The 19,533-nt window shown below is 38.2% G+C and overlaps 1 protein-coding gene across 1 annotated transcript in view; it reads right to left on the reverse strand.

Annotated features, from left to right (window-relative positions):
• The window catches only part of OSBPL6 (oxysterol binding protein like 6), a 207,317-nt gene that overhangs the window by 81,700 nt on the left and 106,084 nt on the right, over window positions 1–19,533 (reverse strand). Inside the window, exon 3 of the mRNA XM_060152564.1 lies at window positions 7,125–7,382. Coding sequence (XP_060008547.1) covers window positions 7,125–7,226 — 102 coding nt within the window. The 5' untranslated portion in view covers window positions 7,227–7,382. The remainder of the gene's footprint in view (window positions 1–7,124; window positions 7,383–19,533) is intronic.

Here is a 19,533-nt window from a genome sequence, read left to right on the forward strand (position 1 = left end):
CTAACGCTGCTGCTACAACCACCAAGAAGCCTGTGTGCAAGCACAGGTCACTGTCCACACCTCCCCTCCCGGGAGCCTGTGTAGCCCACCACTGCCAGGGCCCTGTGATCCAGGGACAACTTCCCCAGTAGAACACGTGGCGCAGCTCAGGCTGTTGCAACATTATGCTGGCCTCTGCCGCTGCAGGCTTGCCCCGCATTCCGTATCCCTCCTTTCCACCGGCCTGAGTGAGTCAGAGCCCCTAATCAACTGCTCCTTTAACCCCGTCCTGTCTGAGCGGGAACAGACGCCCTCAGGCGACCTACACGCAGAGGCGGGGCCAAATCCAAAGCTGAACCCCAGGAGCTGTGCGAACAAAGCAGAGAAAGGGAAATCTCCCCCAGCAGCCTCAGGAGCAGCAGATTAAATCTCCACAGTCAACTTGATGTACCTACATTTGTGGAATATCTGACAGAGAACAAATCATCCCAAAATTGAGGCGGTGGACTTTGGGAGCAACTGTAGACATGGGGTTTGCTATCTGTGACTGAGTTTTTTCTGACTTTTACGTTTATCTTAGTATAGTTTTTACACTTATCATTAGTGGATTTGTTTATTGGTTTGGTTGCTCTCTTCTTTTTTAAAATTATTTTTCAATTTTTTTATTTTAATAATTTAATTTTTTTATTTTTATTTCTTTTTCTTTTTTTTCTCCCTTTTCTTCTGAGCTGTGTGGCTGACAGGGTCTTGATGCTCCGGTCTGGCGTCAAGCCTGAGCCTCTGAGGTGGGAAAGCCGAGTTCAGAATATTGGACCAACAGAGACCTCCCGGCCCCACGTAATGTCAATCGGCAAGAGCTCTCCCACAGATCTCCGTCTCAGCGCTAAGACCCAGCTCCACCCAACGGCCAGCAAGCTCCAGTAATGGACGCCCCATGCCAAACAACTAGCAAGACAGGAATACAACCCCACCCATTAGCAGAGAGGCTGCCTAAAATCATACTAAGTTCACAGACACCCCAAAACACACCACCGGACGTGGCCCTGCACACCATAAAGACAAGATCCAGCCCCACACACCAGAACACAGGCACCAGTCCCCTCCACTAGGAAGCCTACACAAGCCACTGAACCAACCTCACCCACTGAGGATGGACACCAAAAACAACAGGAACTACGAAACTGCAGCCTGCGAAAAGAAGACCCCAAACACAGTAAGCTAAACAAAATGAGAAATATGCAGCAGATGAAGGAGCAAGGTAAAAACCCAACAGAACCAAACAAATGAAGAGGAAATAGGCAGTCTACCTGACAAAGAATTCACAGTAATGATAGTAAAGATGATCCAAAACCTTGGAAATAGAATGGAGAAAATACGAGAAACATTTAACAGGAACCTAGAAGGACTAAAGAGCAAACAAACTATGAAGAACACCACAATAAATGAAATTAATAATTCTCTAGAAGGAATCAATAGCAGAATAACTGAGGCAGAAGAATGGATAAGTGACCTGGAAGATGAAAGAGTGGAAATAACTACCGCAGAGCAGAATAAAGAAAAATGAATGAAAAGAATTGGGACAGTCTCAGAGAACTCTGGGACAACATTAAATGGACCAACATTAGAATTATAGGGGTCCCAGAAGAAGAGGAGAAACAGAAAGGGACCGAGAAAATATTTGAAGAGATTATAGTTGAAAACTTCCCTAATATGGGAAAGGAAATAGTCAATCAAGTCCAGGAAGCACAGAGAGTCCCATACAGGATAAATCCAAGGAGAAACATGCCAAGACACATACTAATCAAACTATCAAAAGTTAAATACAAAGACAAAATATTAAAAGCAGCAAATAACATACAAGGGAATCCCCATAAGGTTAACAGCTGATCTTTCAGCAGAAACTCTGCAAGCCAGAAGGGACTGGCAGGACATATTGAAAGTGATGAAAGGGAAAAACCTACAACCAAGATTACTCTACCCAGCAAGGATCTCATTCAGATTTGACAGAGAAATTAAAACCTTTACAGACAATCAAAAACTAAGAGAATTCAGCACCACCAAACCAGCTTTACAACAAATGCTAAAGGAACTTCTCTAGGCAGGAAACTCAAGAGAAGGAAAAGACCTACAAAAAAACCCCCAAAACAATTAAGAAAATGGTAACAGGAACATACATATTGATAATCACCTTAAATGTAGATGGATTAAATGCTCCAACCAAAAGACACAGGCTGGTTGAATGGATACAAAAACAATACCCGGACATAAGCTGTCTACAAGAGACCCACTTCAGACCTAGGGACACATACAGACTGAAAGTGAGGGTATGGAAAAAGATATTCCATCCAAATGGAAATCAAAAGAAAACTGGAGTATCAATTCTCATATCAGACAAAATAGACTTTAAAATAAAGACTATTAGAAGAGACAAAGAAGGACACTGCATAATGATCAAGGGATCGATCCAAGAAGAAGATATAACAATTATAAATACTTATGCACCCAACATGGGAGCACCTCAATATATAAGGCAAATGCTACAGCCATAAAAGGGGAAATCGACAGTAACACAATCATAGTAGGGGACTTTAACAGCCCACTTTCACCTATGGACAGATCATCCAAAATGAAAAGAAGGAAACACAAGCTTTAAATGACACATTAAACAAGATGGACTTAATTGATATTTATAGGACATTCCATCCAAAAACAACAGAAAACACTTTCTTCTCAAGTGCTTATGGAACATTCTCCATGATAGATCATATCTTGGGTCACAAATCAAGCCTTGGTAAATTTAAGAAAATTGAAATCGTATCAAGCATCTTTTCTGATCACACGCTATGAAACTAGATATCAATTACAGGAAGAAAACTAAAAAATACAAAGACATGGAAGCTAAACAATATGCTACTAAATAACCAAGAGATAACTGAAGAAATCCAAGAGGAAATCAAAAAATACCTACACACAAATGACAATGAAAACACAATGGCCCAAAACCTATGGGCTGCAGCAAAAGCAGTTCTAAGAGGGAAGTTTATAGCAATAAAATCCTACCTCAAGAAACAAGAAACATCTCAAATAAACAACCTAACCTTACACCTAAAGCAATTAGAGAAAGAAGAAGAAAAAAACCCCAGAGTTAGCAGAAGGAAAGAAATCATAAAGATCAGATCAGAAATAAATGAAAAAGAAAGGAAACAATAGCAAAGATCAATAAAAGTAAAAGCTGGTTCTTTGAGAAGATAAACAAAATTGATAAACCATTAGCCAGACTCATCAAGAAAACAAGGGAGAGGACTCAAATCAATAAAATTAGAAATGAAAAAGGAGAAGTTACAACTGACACTGCAGAAAAACAAAAGATCATGAGAGATTACTACAAGCAACTCTACGCCAATAAAATGGACAACCTGGAAGAAATGGACAAATTCTTAGAAGATAACAACCTTTCGACACTGAACCAGGAAGAAATAGAAAATATGAACAGACCAATCACAAGCACTGAAATTGAAACTGTGATTAAAAATCTTCCAACAAACAAAAGCCCAGGACCAGATAGCTTCACAGGTGAATTCTATCAAATATTTAAAGAAGAGCTAACACCCATCCTTCTCAAACTCTTCCAAAATATAGCAGAGGGAGGAACACTCCCAAATTCATTCTACAAGGCCACCATCACCCTGATACCAAAACCAGACAAAGATGTCACAAAGAAAGAAAACTACAGGCCAATATCACTGATGAACATAGATGCAAAAATCCTCAACAAAATACCAGCAAACAGAATCCAACAGCACATTAAAAGGACCATACACCATGATCAAGTGGGGTTTATCCCAGGAATGCAAGGATACGCAAATCAATCAATGTGATACACCATATTAACAAACTGAAGGATAAAAACCATACGATAATCTCAACAGACGCAGAAAAAGCTTTTGAGAAAATTCAACACCCATTTACGATAAAAACTCTCCAGAAAGTAGGCATAGAGGGAACCTAAGTCAACATAATAAAGGCCCTATATGACAAACGCACAGCCAACATCGTTTTCAATGGTGAAAATCTGAAACCATTTCCTCTAAGATCAGGAACAAGACAAGGTTGCCCACTCTCACCGCTATCATTCAACATAGTTTTGGAAGTTTTAGCCACAGCAATCAGAGAAGAAAAAGAAATAAAAGGAATACAAATCAGAAAAGAAGTAAAACTGTCATTGTTTGCAGATGACATGATACTATACACAGAGAATCCTAAAGATACCAGCAGAAAACTACTAGAGCTAATCAATGAATCTGGTAAAGTAGCAGGATACAACTTTAATGCACAGAAATCTCTTACATTCCTATATACTAACGGTGAAAAATGTGAAAGAGAAATTAAGGAAACACTCCCATTTACCACTGCAACAAAAAGAATAAAATACCTAGGAATAAACCTGCCTAAGGAGACAAAAGACCTCTATGCAGAAAACTATAAGACACTGATGAAAGAAATTAAAGATGATACAAACTGATGGAGAGATATACCATGTTCTTGGATTGGAAGAATCAACATTGTGAAAATGACTATACTATCCAAAGTAATCTACAGATTCAATGCAATCCGTGTGTAACTACCAATGGCATTTTTCACAGAATTAGAACAAAAAATTTCACAATTTGTATGGAAACACAGAAGACCCCAAAAAGCCAAAGCATCTTGAGAAAGAAAAACAGAGCTGGAGGAATCAGGCTTCCTGACTTCCAACTATACTACAAAGCTACTGTAATCAAGACAGTATGGTATGGGCACAAAAACAGAAATATAGATCAATGGAACAGGAGAGAAAGCCCAGAGATAAACCCACACACATATGGTCACTCTATGTTTGATAAAGGAGGCAAGAATATAAAATGGAGAAAAGACAGCCTCTTCAATAAGTGGTGCTGTGAAAACTGGACAGCTACATTGAAAAGAATGAAATTAGAACACTCCCTAACACCATACACACAAACTCAAAGTGGATTAAAGACCTAAATGTAAGACCAGGCACTATAAAACTCTTAGAGGAAAACACAGGCAGAACAGTCTATTACATAAATCACAGCAAGATCCTTTTTGACCCACCTCCTAGAAAAATGGAAATAAGCCCAAAAATAAACAAATGGGACCTAATAAAACTTAGAAGTTTAGCACAGGAAAGGAAACCATAAACAAGACAAAAAGACAACCCTTAGAATGGGAGAAAATATTTGCAAATGAAGCAACTGACAAAGGATTAACCTGTAAAATATAAAAGCAGCTCATGCAGCTCAATATCAAAAAAAACAAACAAACCAATCCAAAAATGGGCAGAAGACCTAAACAGACATTTCTCCAAAGAAGATATATAGATTGCCAGCAAACACATGAAAGGATGCTCAAAATTACTAATCATTAGGGAAATGCAAAATGCAAATCAAAAGTACAAGGTGTCACCTCACACTGGTCAGAATGGCCATCATCAAAAAATCTATAAACAATAAATGCTGGAGAGGGTGTGGAGAAAAGGGAAACCTCTTGCACTGTTGGTGGGAATGTAAATTGATACAGCCACTATGGAGAACAGTATAGAGGTTCCTTAAAAAACTAAAAATAGAACTACCATATGACCCAGGAATCCCACTACTGGGCATATACCCCGAGATAACAATAATTCAAAAAGAGACATGTACCACAATGTTCACTGCAGCACTATTTACAATAGCCAGGACATGGAAGCAACCTAAGTGTCCATCGACAGATGAATGGATAAAGAAGATGTGGCACATATATACAATGGAATATTACTCAGCTATAAAAAGAAACAAAATTGAGTTATTTGTAGTGAGGTGGATGGACCTAGAGTCTATCATACAGAGTGAAGTAAGTCAGGAAGAGAGAAACAAATACTGGATGCTAACACATATGTGGAATCAAAAAAAAAAAAAAAAGGTTCTGATGAACCTAGGGGCCGGACAGGAATAAAGATGCAGATGTAGAGAATGGAGTTGAGGAAATGGGGAGGGGGAAGGGTAAGGTAAGCTGGGATGAAGTGAGAGAGTAGCATGGACATATCTACACTACCAAATGTAAAATAGATAGCTAGTGGGAAGCAGCTGCATAGCACAGGGAGATTAGCTCGGTGCTTTGTGACCACCTAGAGGGGTGGGATAGGGAGGGTGGGAGGGAGATGCAAGAGGGAGGGGATGTGGGGATATATGTATATATATAACTGACTCACTTTGTTGTACAGCAGAAACTAACACACCATTGTAAAGCAATTATACTCCAATAAAGATGTTAAAAAATAAATAAAATAAAATAAAATGGGGGGGAAAACTCTTCAAGAATGTTCACTAATTAAATGTCCCCCAAAAGGAAAGTTTTCATGAAAAGTTAACCTCTGCTTATTGTGCATTTCCAGTTACACAAGAAATTCTTCTCAATATTACAATAGCAAATGATAATATTCAGACAAGTGCTGGGCAAAACAATCACCTGTTTTGACAATGAAGAGAATTCACATGCCTAATCCCCATACAACCTTGCCTGTAGAATAGGCACTGAAGTAGTAATAAAGTAACTGTGTAAACAAAAATAATTTACAGAATGGGCTCAATGGGATAATTAAGCACCAATAATTTATTTCCTCTATTGATTTTAATTCTCTTAATTCCCTGATTCTACAATTTTATTTGTAACCTGATTCCTGAATCTGACTGTTACCAGATTCCATGAAACTCCAAACAGAAGTTAGGGCTTGGCAGACCAGTGAGAGACTTGGAGGAAGACTGTTCAGATCCCTTTCCACCTCCATGAATGAGGAAGGAAGAACAGAACATTCATGTTCCAGAAGCTGCCTCTTTCCTCCAGGTACAGATGTGAGGAGAACACTGCAGGGCTTCACTTAGCTACCCTTCCTGTAGTTTGTACTCTGAAAAAGGATTCTAAATCACAGAAAAGCTAGAGCAGGATCTTCACGACATCATCAGGTAGATCTACAGAAAACAGAGAGTTTTCCTGTGGAATAAAAATCTTCGCAGCAAAAATTTCAGACTTAATTAGCAATCCCATCATATCCTAATGGTACTATAGTTGCATAAAATAACAAAATGCACTTTACACTGTTATCTTACCTGCCTACTGTCCCTTTGAGAGGATGCCGAAGAGGAGGCACTTCTATGGGTGGGGGTGGATGTTCTATGAGCAGGGGATATGCCCTTCTCATCTGAACTCATAGCTGCAGTTTGAATCTAGTTGTATGCACTGAAGACCATCCCAATCGTGTCTCCAATTCACAGACAAAGAAGCAGATGATTTTTCAGCTTTAGTCCATTTCATGAATCAGGTTTGACTAGAAAAGATGAGGCAAATACTGAGGGTGTCCAAAACACCTAAAAGCAAAATGAACAAACAATAAAACCTCATGTGAATGATTTAAAAATCCTTAAATTAAAAATCATTTTTTCTAGGCAACAGTACTAAAAGGTGAGAGGGAGAACTCTGACACATTACAAAATACTATTTCTTCTTCTAGATTTTAAGGTAGAGGATAAAAGCATTAGTATGTAACAAAAGTTTGTCAACATGGAAAACAGGAAGAAACCACACGTTAAAGTGATATTCTTCCCTTGTATTGTTTTTTTTTTTTTTTTTTTTGTGGTACGCGGGCCTCTCACTGTTTTGGCCTCTCCCGTATGCAGAGCACAGGCTCCAGAGGCGCAGGCTCCGCGGCATGTGGGATCTTCCCGGACCGGGGCACGAACCCGCATCCCTTGCATCGGCAGGCGGACTCTCAACCACTGCGCCACCAGGGAAGCCCTGTATTGTTGTTTTAAAGCAGATTACAATGCTATGTTCTGGACCCTCATGCCAAAGTATATCAGTTTCTTCCCTTGAAATTTAATTTGCCCTGCTCAGTGGATTATAATAAGAGCTCCATCCATGTTTGTCATCAGTTTAGTTCAGTCATGTCATGCATGTGATGGTTAAATCTGACAAAAAGCAGTCAGTGACAAAAGGCAAAAGAGCTGATGTACTTTATGCATCATATGATCCAGCATTTGGGAAGGATCAAGGAATACACATATGTACTGTTATCTGTACTTCAAGACCACAGCATACCTACATATGACTCGCAGCAACCAGCAGGCTCACAAGTATCTACAGACTGACAGGCATGTCCCGGGACTGGGGTAATGATGGAGTTGCTTCACTTATCCACAGCCAAGAACCATTTCATTTTTCATTTGGATTTATATAAGGAAAGTCTGCATTGTAACTAATAGAGCTAAAAACTTGTCCCCAAGAGAAGCATTGTTCAATTGGCTACACAGGTTGCTAGAAAAAAATTTTTTTTAAAGGTAAGCATGATAGTGTAAGATGAAAAGCTTACACAACAAACAATCTGTGTCCCAAAGCACTGACAACTAAAGTGAACTTGTCCTCTTCTAAGAAGGTGGAAGGCTAAGTTCCAGGCCCAATCTTAATCATAATACCTTGAAGGAAGCATAGAACCCTTGGGTAAGTACTTTAGCACAAATTAGAAAAGAAAGCTGCTGGTGATGAAGAGAAATCAATCTTTAGGCCAAAGAAAAGTGAGACCTAAACTTTTCAGTCCAGAGGGAGAGACAGTCAATGAAAAAAATCAAAAAAGGATGAAGATGCATGGAGTATTAGGAGGACACACAGCGAGGGCAACTCACTAGGTCTGGAGGTCAGAGGTATCACTGTGCAAGTGGGCTTGAGCTGAGATCTGAAGAATACGAAAGAGTTAACCAGGTGTCTGGTTGTCCAGCTGGGTGTGATCAATGAATTCACGCTGGTCAATATGATCAGAGCACACAGAGACAGTGCCATGATGGTCAAAGAAAGGCACAGGTCAATTCCTGCAGGGACTTGTAGTCCATGTTCAGCATTTTGATTTTTATCATGAGCATAGGAGGCCATACAGAGGTGAGGTATAACCAGATTTGTGTGTTTAAAAGATCACTTTGGAAGCCATGAGGAGAACCAAACTGGGGAAGTAAAGAAGATGAGGGAGGCCTGATCAGGAAACAAGAGATAGTGAACTAGAGAGGTGGCAGGAAACTCAGCACCTAGTCCTGTCAGTTGTGAGTAGACATGGAGGAGGAAAAGTGGTGTTGAGGATGGTTCCCAGGTTTCTGGTATTCCTAGCGAGGGCTGGCCAAAGGAAATCCACAACTGACAGCAGGTCATGAGTATGGTTTCAGACGTGTTAACTTTAAGGTACAAAGGAGGCATTCAAGTGGGGACAAACACATGGAAAGGTAGGTCTGGAGCTCTGAGGGATTTAGGCTGGAGACAAATGTTTAATAGACTATGTTAACAGTACAAATGTATCGAATGACTTATGTATAGATCATGTAAGCTCTGCAAGTGCAAGCAAATTAAATTTTATACAGGCCTATAGTTGTATTTTTTAAATCTGCAACATTATGTTAACGGAGTATGGGACCCTGAATATAATCAGGATTTTAATAGTTAATAGGTTATAGAGAATATTCAAAAGAACAATCCCAATAATTAAAAGGCAAATGACTATAAATCGGAAAAACTTGGGACTTTCTAGTGAATAGAACTTGTGCTCCTTTCACAAGATTTTGACATCACCTGTCACCACAGGGAAAATAAAAGCTACTTACTCCCAAATTCGAAGACTTTCTCTTGAAACAAAACTAGTGTTTGGGCTAATAGAAATGTAAAGAGCTGTGGAGCTCTTTCTTTGGCTTGAGATCAGGTTTTGTTTAGTACTGGCAAGAGACAGTAATAAGTTGACAATTGCTAGGTGGTCAGCTAATCCTTCTGTTTTATGAAGGTAGCCTAATAAGCGTAAGTAAAGTTTCTCAAGCCAAACTCTGGTGCCAGCAAACAGAAAGCAAGAACACTGCTCAAATTCTTGATGTGAAGTACTTTGCTTTCTGGTCCAAGATGCTTTACAAGTAAGTATATGCTGATACTTGAGCTAAAAGTACGGAAGTTCTGTGATGTGCTCAAGTGCCCCAAGGGATGAGGCCGAGACAACCAAACTCATCAAACTCTCATCCATTTGGAAGTAAATTTAATCCAAGCTACATCAAGGGCCAACATTTCTTCTGATGTACTTTTTCTTTTCCCTAACAGCATCCAACTGCACTTTCCTCATTAACATCAATGTTAACACCTTGGTTTTAATTTAAAATGATATTTTCAGGGTAATCTGTCTTTGAAGAAAGGGCAGCATTTTGGTTGAATTATAATTATGAATATATTGAATAATGTCAGGAGTGTGGAAAAGGTGAGTGAGAGAATTTAATTCATTCCAAGAATTGTTTTTGAGGTTACTGTTTTTGTTTCTATTATTTTTAAAAATCTCTTTTAACAAGAAGAGTTTCAGGTACCTAATATAAGGTTGAATGAAATGACCTTTAAAGATCATTCCAATTTGATTATAAATCAAGTGTCTGATCACTGCTCTATTTCAAAATGCATTACAAAAGTAAGTCTAAACTCTGTTAGTAGGTTGCAACTATTTATTCATTATTCCTAGAATGTAAGAATTGCTGTGACATTTTAAAAAAGACTTATTTCATCTCTGTCAAAGCACATTTTCAGAAATCGCTGAAACAAAATTCTAAACCTATTTTAGACCACAGATTTTTTTTTTCTTTTTTTGCGGTATGTGGGCCTCCCACCGTTGTGGCCTCTCCCGTTGCGGAGCAGAGGCTCCAGACGCGCAGGCTCAGCAGCCATGGCTCACGGGCCCAGCCGCTCTGCGGCATGTGGGATCTTCCCGGACCAGGGCACGAACCCGCGTCCCCTGCATCAGCAGGCGGACTCTCAACCACTGCGCCACCAGGGAAGCCCTAGACCATACATTTTAATGTCAACACCAACATAATTCCTCTACTCAATGAGAAAAGTATTGTGGCTGAAAACAGCAATATGAGAGCCTAACATCTAATTTCGTTGTTTCATTCCTCCTTCACATCAGTGGGATCACTACAATTGTTTCTAAGTACTGTAACATTTGCATTTACACTGAGTGACATAAAATTCAGATTTATGACCTAGGGACCTAACTAAAGCAAAAAGTGGCAGGAAAGACTTCTACAACTTGTTGTTTACAGGCATCATACATTGTGTGTGTTCAGAAAAACATCTGAAACTGGGGACTACTTAGCCTGGGCTAAGTTGTGATGTGGTAACACACAACTCCAGAATCTCAAGGGCTTAAAAGAAAGGTTTATTTCTCACCCATTTACATGTCCTTAGGAGGTCGGCTGCTGCCCTGCTCTATATCCTCTTCCTTCCAGGCCAAAGGAGAAACCCCCGTGTGAAGGAAGAAAAGAGCCATGGCAGGACCACTCGACAGTTCTTAGAGCTTTTGCTTGTAGGCGGCACATGCCACTTACACTCACGTTTTATTGGCCAAAGCAAGTCACATGGGCAAATTGAAGTCCATGAGACATGAAAGTATAATCCTCCCAGAAGAAGAGGTAGTGATTACTTGGGCACAATAATATGATGTACTACATTTACCACAGGAAAAGATTAAAAGTACAGATGAAAATATTTAAATTGACTCTACTTTCGTCACCTAGAAATAATCCTGGTTAACATTTTGGTTATACTTTAACCAAAGTAGAAGAAAAATGTCCATACTCTCTGCAATATGCTTTCTTCAATCAACAATACATTGGTAACAGCCAATGTGAACAAAATGTGAACAAAAAAACTTTAGTATCACCATTCTTAATCACTATATATAAGGCCACCACACAGATGTAACACAATACATTTGACTATTCTTCTAGTGGGACATTTAGATTATATTCAGTTTATTCTGAAACAATGAGATTTATTACAGAAGAGTTCATTATGATTATTCACTTTTGATTATTATAAAATGACCTGCTTTGTTTATTTCACTGTTTTGCTTTATTTGATATCACCTGCTTTCTTTCTGTTGTAATTAATGAAATTTGTCCATGCTTTTACATTTAAACTTTCTATTTCTATTCTTTTGTATTATGTGTTCCTCTAGTAATGATCATGTTGGGTTGTTTTAAAAAAATCTAATTTTAGTAAAGTTTTCCCCATTTCCATTTACTGTTTCACTAATAGTTGGCCTTACTCCTGTCATACCACTTTACACTTTCTATTTTTTGCTTCTTCTTGGTTTCCTTTAATGGGTGATGGTTTTTCCTATATAATCTGCCTTTCCTTATAATACTGTTTTTTACATGGTTTTAATTGACTTTTATATTTCCCATTGATTTGGAAGATACAATTCCCCCTTTAAAGTTCTATTAATGTTCTCCTTTAAGTCTCTCTAAATCATGCTGGAACCTGGAGTCTGTAAGTGACAAAGTCAAGAGTAAAATGGTATCTTTCGAGTCTTCACTTGCAATATAAGGCTCCCTTCCCCCTGGCCCCCCCAAAAAAATCAAAAATTTCTCCTCAGCCTTCATCTCAACTTGGTGATTTAATCTGGAGTTTTGCAGAATCACGCTTAGGATTCTAGAGCAATAGCGAGGAGCTGATATGACTTTTTCTGTTTGGGGCCAACTGAGACCTCTAAGTACGAGGACAGACTAAGAAAAGCAAAGCCTTTTTTTGCCCTTTTCAAGCAGTCTCCTTCTCCTCAAGTGCAGCTGAGGTTTGTCATAATCAGGACCTGGCTAGACTTTCCTCAATTTGAGATATCATAGAATTGGGGTCTAGTCCTCCACAGTTTTGAAATTAGATTCTGTTTTACGTCAGTGTTCGGGTTAGAGATAGTTTGCCTTTTCCAGTATTTGCATCACTTATTTACAGAGAATTAGGAGGAGCCACATTAGATAATCCTAGACACCAGTCACCTGGAGCAGGACATTCCTATCAACTGACCTTATCAACGCAAATGTCTTTGTACTGCTAGGTGGAATAAACTGGTTTTCTATCAAGATCATCACCAGAACAACAAATGCCTACTGTCATTATATATTATAGTCATTACAATGTCATTATATAATAAAGTTTTTTTTCCTTAAATAGAAAGGGTAGGAAATCTTTTTTATTTCTAAAGTCATTAAGCCACAGATGAGAAAAAGAAAATTAAGGACTGATTTCAAGAAGGTAAGCTGGAGACTGCCAGGAAAGATGGCAGGGTAAGATCTGATAAGGATATTCCTAGAAAATGACTAAACAGCAGTAACTAAAAGGATTAAAAAAAAAAAAAGACCATTAGTACTTACTCTAGGGAACAGTGGCCACCACATGCCATAAAGTCTAAGGAATCACTTCATTCAGGACCAAACCAAGATGTATGAAACCAACATATGACTCCCCTTCTCAAGACAGTGAAGTGGTATAGGAAGAAAGTCTGGGAAGCTCCACCAGTTTCCTCAAAACTGGAAAGACAGGTGGCAAGAGGCACAGGGAAAAGGGTGGCCACAGATTAATAGCTTTCAGAGGCCATGGAGGCACACCTCTCCTGGCATGGCAAGTGCACAGGTACCTTGATTGCCCTTTGCTGCTTTCCTCAATCTTGCCTTTGGACAAGCATCATGGACATGTCCCAGTGCACCCTCAAAATACAGCCTCCAATCCCCAAGCTGGCCTCTGGTGGAGTCGTTTGCAAAACTAAGGAGGAAAATGTATACAGGCACAAGTTCTCTGATTGTGACCAACCAAGACTCTAATCCCTCCCCACAACTCCTAAGGCTCTTTACACTAAGTAAATGACTAAAGACAAACCTATGTTCTATATCACCCAGCCCTTCAAGGTGAATTTTAAGAGGATTTGAATGCTAACCAAGTAAACATGAAGGGAGCCAAGGATACTTGGCACAAATAACCTTTTGACAAAGAGCAGCTTTTATACAAAGTATAAAAAAAAAAAGTATGTGTATAAAGCACTATGAAAAGTTATTCCCCGGATAGAGAAAATTATTTTGTGCAAGAGATAGATAGAGGGTTTATTTGGAATGTTAATTCTAGCAAAAAAAGAGAGGTAGCTTTAGAGCACAACTGCTTTACACTTTCACAACATCTTTTTAGAAAAATGGAGTCTCTGAATAAGAGATAAGACAGGCTCAGATGCAATGGGAACTGGCAAAGGTAGGAAATTAAGGAAACACATAATGACACCATAATTTAAATGCAGTAATTAAAATATTAATGAAGGACAGAAAGATTCTGCAGAAAAAAAAGCCAGTCAATAAATAAATGAGAGGAAATTCCCTGGTGGTCCAGTGGTTAGGACTCAGCGCTTTCACTGTGGGGGCCTGGGTTCGATCCCTGATCAGGGAACTAAGATCCCACGTGCCTTGCAGTGTGGCCCAAAAAAACAAATTACAAAAAATAGATTAGAAAGATAAAGCTGAGGAAATCAGCTTGCAAACAGAAAGAAGGGCAGGGAAAAGTTAACGGATAATGCAGCCTGGATCTACAGATACTAATGACCCTGAAAACAATAAGCAAAAAGAAAAGAAATAACATTAAAAAATATTCCTGAACATAAGGAAGACTTCAACTTGGAAAATGAAATCTTTATCAATAAAAATAAATATCTTTATCTGGCAAATTTAAAAAAGGCTTCATCAGGTAAAATTAGTAAAAAGCAAATCAAAATAAGATAGATCCTACTGAAATTGCTGAATTTAGATCACATTCTCTGAAGCAATTCAATAAATTAAATATTAATGAAAAAGAAGAAGCGAGTAGGGGTTAATTTTAGAAAATTTTTGAAAAATACACTTTCCTAAATATGTCTTGGGTTGAAGAAAAATAAAACTGATATCGTAGAATATTTGAAAATAGACAAAAGTAGAAGCCAAAAGCACTCGATCCTGTCCCTCTCCCTCTCTCCCCCCTCTTTCTCTCTGAGCGGTAGAGTGGATTCTCCAATTAACTCAAGGGTGAAAAACTAAAGATAAAGGCAATTGAAGAACATTCAAAATATTGTAATGAAAATATTACACATTTAGAAATGTAGAACATAGCTAAAGCTATAATAAAAGGAAAATTCATGGTCTTAATCATTTCTATTACTAAATATGAAAGAATAAAAACAAATGCATTAACATTTATAAACTTATAAAATTAGTAAAGATAAATATAGGGAAAGTAACTATAATTACTCTTGGATTTACAAACTTAACTGTTTTACTTTATGTATTTACTTATATTTTCATTTTTAAATATGTAAGAAAACAGGAATCATAAATATAGAAATAAGGTTACAAAAAGTATATAGCCGGGCTTCCCTGGTGGCGCAGTGGTTGAGAGTCCGCCTGCCGATGCAGGGGACACAAGTTCGTGCCCCGATCTGGGAAGATACCACATGCCGCAGAGCGGCTGGGCCCATGAGCCATGGCCGCTGAGCCTGGGCATCCGGAGCTGGTGCTCCGCAACGGGAGAGGCCACAACAATGAGAGGCCCGTGTACCGCAAAAAAAAAAAAAAAAAAAGTATATAGCCAAGGAAGAGAAGATACTAAATTACGAGATAATTGTTGCAATCCATAATAAACAACTAAAGCTAATAAGAAGTCAGAATATTCTACAATCATCCTGACTTAAAAAGTACGCCATCCATTTAATATCCATTCCCAAATATTTATGAACTCCTAACAAATATTGGAACACCTGTCTTTACATGTTTGTGCTGTTTTGTACATACACACACACACACACACACACACACACACACACCCATCAATCCAGCATCAAGCTTAATGGTGAAAGATTATTACCATTTCTATTGATGTCAGCAACAAAATAATAACACTGGTTATCGTCCTATTGACACTATGTTCACAGAGTGCTAACTAATGAACAATAACATTGTCCAACTGAAATGCACGTGAGACTCAAATGAAAATCAAACAGGAAAAAAAAAAGATTTCATTACAGTACCTGGTTACAGTATATATGTATATGTATGTACGTGTATATATATATCTTCATTTTTAAGATAAAGAAGCCAATCTGTAAAGGCTACATACTACATAATTCCAGCTATATGACATTTTGGAAAAGGCAGAACTATGGAGACAGAAAAAAGATTGGCTAGACTGGGTGCACTAGGTGGAGCATGGAGGATTTTTAGGGCAGTGACACTATTCCGTATGACGCTATAATGGTGAACATAAGTCACACGTTTGTCAAAACGCATAGAATGTACAACACCCAGAGTGACTTCTAAAGTAAACTATGGACTTGTCAGTGTGGATCCATCAGTTATACTACTCTGGTGTGGGATGTTGATAATGGGGGAGGCTATGTGTGTGTGGTGGGAGGAGGGGGGATGGGGGAACTCTCTGTGCTTTCTCCACAATTTTGCTGTGAACCTAACTGCTCTTAAAAGAGTGGGGCTTCCCTGGTGGCGCAGTGGTTGACAGTCCGCCTGCCGATGCAGGGGACACGAGTTCGTGCCCCGATCTGGGAAGATCCCACATGCCGCAGAGCGGCTGGGCCCATGAGCCATGGCCGCTGAGCCTGTGCATCCAGAGCCTGTGCTCCGCAACGGGAGAGGCCACAACAGTGAGAGGCCCGCGCACCGCCAAAAAAAAAAAAAAAAAAGTAAAGAGTGGTTTTAAATTTTAAAATATATTTTATAAATTTCAAATAAAAAAATAAAATTTTTAACTTAAAAAACCCTAAATATGTTTATATCAGTAAGAAGATTATTTAACAAAAGGATTATTTAACAACTTCGAAAAATAAAAATAAAAACGTTGAATCTCTTACATCATACTTCAGATCACAATATATTCCAAATGGCTTAAATTTTAAATGTAAAATGAAAACCATAAAAAGCAGTAGAAAATATTTTAGGTAAATATTTAATTAACTTGGGATGCAGAATAATGTACTAATCATGGCAACAAAATCAGTATCCATGAAGAAAAAAAACTAGGAAAAAAATCTATGACAAAGTGTTAATATTTTTAATATATGAAGTTATTGCAAATCAATGAGATAAATTAAAACATTATCAGAAAAATGGATAGAGAACATGCATTGGCAATTCACAAAGGAAGAAACATAATGAACAATACATTGGTGATGGTAGTTTAGGTTGGTTTAACCTTTCTGGAAGAGTTTAATTTGATTAGGCAATTCTACTTCTAAGAATGTGTCCTAAGGAAATAATCAGGTGTGTAAAGATGTATGTATCTTTGTGATAAAATAAAAACAATCCAATAGGGGGAATTCCCTGGTGGCCTAGTGGTTAGGATTCCAGGCTTTCACTCCCGTGGCCCAGGGTTCAATCCCTGGTCAGGCAACTGAGATCCCACAAGCCCTCAGTGCAGCCAGAAGACAAAAAAAACCCAAACAAAACACAAAAACAATTCAAGGTCCCTAAAATTGGTGAAATAAATTATGGTACAAATATCAACAATTTAGGTGATGAAACCTGAGATGATTTTTCCCCCCAAATTCTAAATATTCATTCTTTTTTTTATACTGGGTATATATTAATTAAAGGAGACATAATAAAGCAATTTCCATTTTGAAAATATTTTTTTTCTTTTGAGATAAAGCATATGATTCAACTTTTAAATCTGCTTTTAAAGGCATATAAACTTTATGGATAAATATGAATAAAACATGCTAAAATATTCTATTTTATGTCTATTTAAAGCAGAGAATCAAAGAAGAGGATTGTGAGAGGAGAAAGAAAGGTAGACACACACATTCTCTATTACACGCACACACCTAACGGAACACAAAGTCACTGGACCAACACGAGAAATCTGAAACACTATCCACGTTCTCATACATACATTTTTTAAATGAGAGCATAAGGAAGAAAGATATGGGTTTTCTAAACCATCAAGTAACGTCCAAGTCTTGTGGCCTTTAAAATTACATTAAAAAGGCAATGCAATTAAAGTATTTCTACAATTCCAATGATATGTGGGGAAATCACTTTTTTTTTACATTATTGATTATATTATTATTATTTTTAACATCTTTATTGGAGTATAATTGCTTTACAATGCTGTGTTAGTTTCTGCTGTATAACAAAGTGAATCAGCTATATGTATACATGTTTCCCCATATCCCCTCCCTCTTGCTTCTCCCTCCCACCCTCCCTATCCTGCCCCTCTAGGTGGTCACAAAGCACTGAGCTGATCTCCCTGTGCTATGTGGCTGCTTCCCACTAGGGGAAATCACTTCTTACTGGACAAATTACATAAAATGACTCCAAAGGCATGATCTGACTCCAGAGGGAGAAACAGTTCCTCAGTATACTTTAAACATTTATATTTCCGGTCTAAGTAAAAGTCTTGTATACCAAAGGTATACAAAAAGCCTCTAGCTTTTTGAACCAGTCTAAATTTTCTTCAGTGATTTAAGAATTATTGTTCCACTTATTTGTTACTATTCATATGGAAGTTTCCCTGAAAGTCAGCTTAAATTAGCCATTTTCTAATATAACACTAATCTCTGTTAAATTATAATGTAATAATGTATTTATCTGAGAAATGTAATTTGAGTTGATGTATTCTCTAATTGGGACATATGCCCCTAGATTTAATAATTATATATTCTTCCAAATCTAGCTTTAATTTTGTACTTGGTATGAAATTTATATTCTAAGAACATGGAAAGCTCTTTTTTCCTATTTTAGGTTTTGTTGGTTTGGGGCATTATGCATTGACTTATTCTCAGAACTTCCAAAAATTGCTAATCATAAAGAGATTAGGGAATACTTCCTTCTCCTGAAGAACTAAACTACCTCTTATATCTTTCCCCAAGCAATCCTTTTCGTTGGACATCTGCTAATTTTATAATTAATAAAACATTAACAGCCTTTCAAAAAATTATCAATGAGTAAACAACAGCACATCAAAAATATTATTTGAGGTTGGAGCCCTGTAAAAAGATCACCTACCTCCTTCCTAGCTTTCTCTATCATAATGTCGGGGGAAAAGATACCAATAAAAATAGCAGGCTCTTACCACGTGATAGGCCTGGATACCAAGCACTTTCCATGCATTCTCAGGAACTCTCTTGTTATTCATAGTGCACAGATGAGGAAAGTAGGGCTTAGGAAGTTTATTAAACAGAGTCCTCATGCTGGTTTACAAATCTATGTGAGATCAAAGCCCATGCAACAAATTCTTTCATCGCTGTTTACGCTTAACTTACTAATAAATCAAAATGAATAACCTAAGCAACAAATCAAGTTTTTTTTTTGGTACACGGGTCTCTCACTGTTGTGGCCTCTCCTGTTGCAGAGCACAGGCTCCGGACGTGCAGGCTCAGCGGTCACGGCTCATGGGCCTAGCTGCTCTGCGGCATGTGGGATCTTCCTGGACCGGGGCACGAACTCGTGTACCCTGCATCGGCAGGCGGACTCTCAACCACTGCGCCACCAGGGAAGCCCTCAAGTTTTTTACGGTATTATTGATGGCATACAATACGCATTTATAGAGGTTCTTAGCTTGGGTTCATGACAGGTTTAGCGTATTCTTTAAACCCCAGAAACAATATGAAAAGTGTTGGCTATACATACATTTTATATTCCTAGGGAGATATTCAATAGC

Source organism: Lagenorhynchus albirostris, chromosome 6, assembly GCF_949774975.1.
Source record: "Lagenorhynchus albirostris chromosome 6, mLagAlb1.1, whole genome shotgun sequence".
NCBI lineage: Eukaryota > Metazoa > Chordata > Mammalia > Artiodactyla > Delphinidae > Lagenorhynchus > Lagenorhynchus albirostris.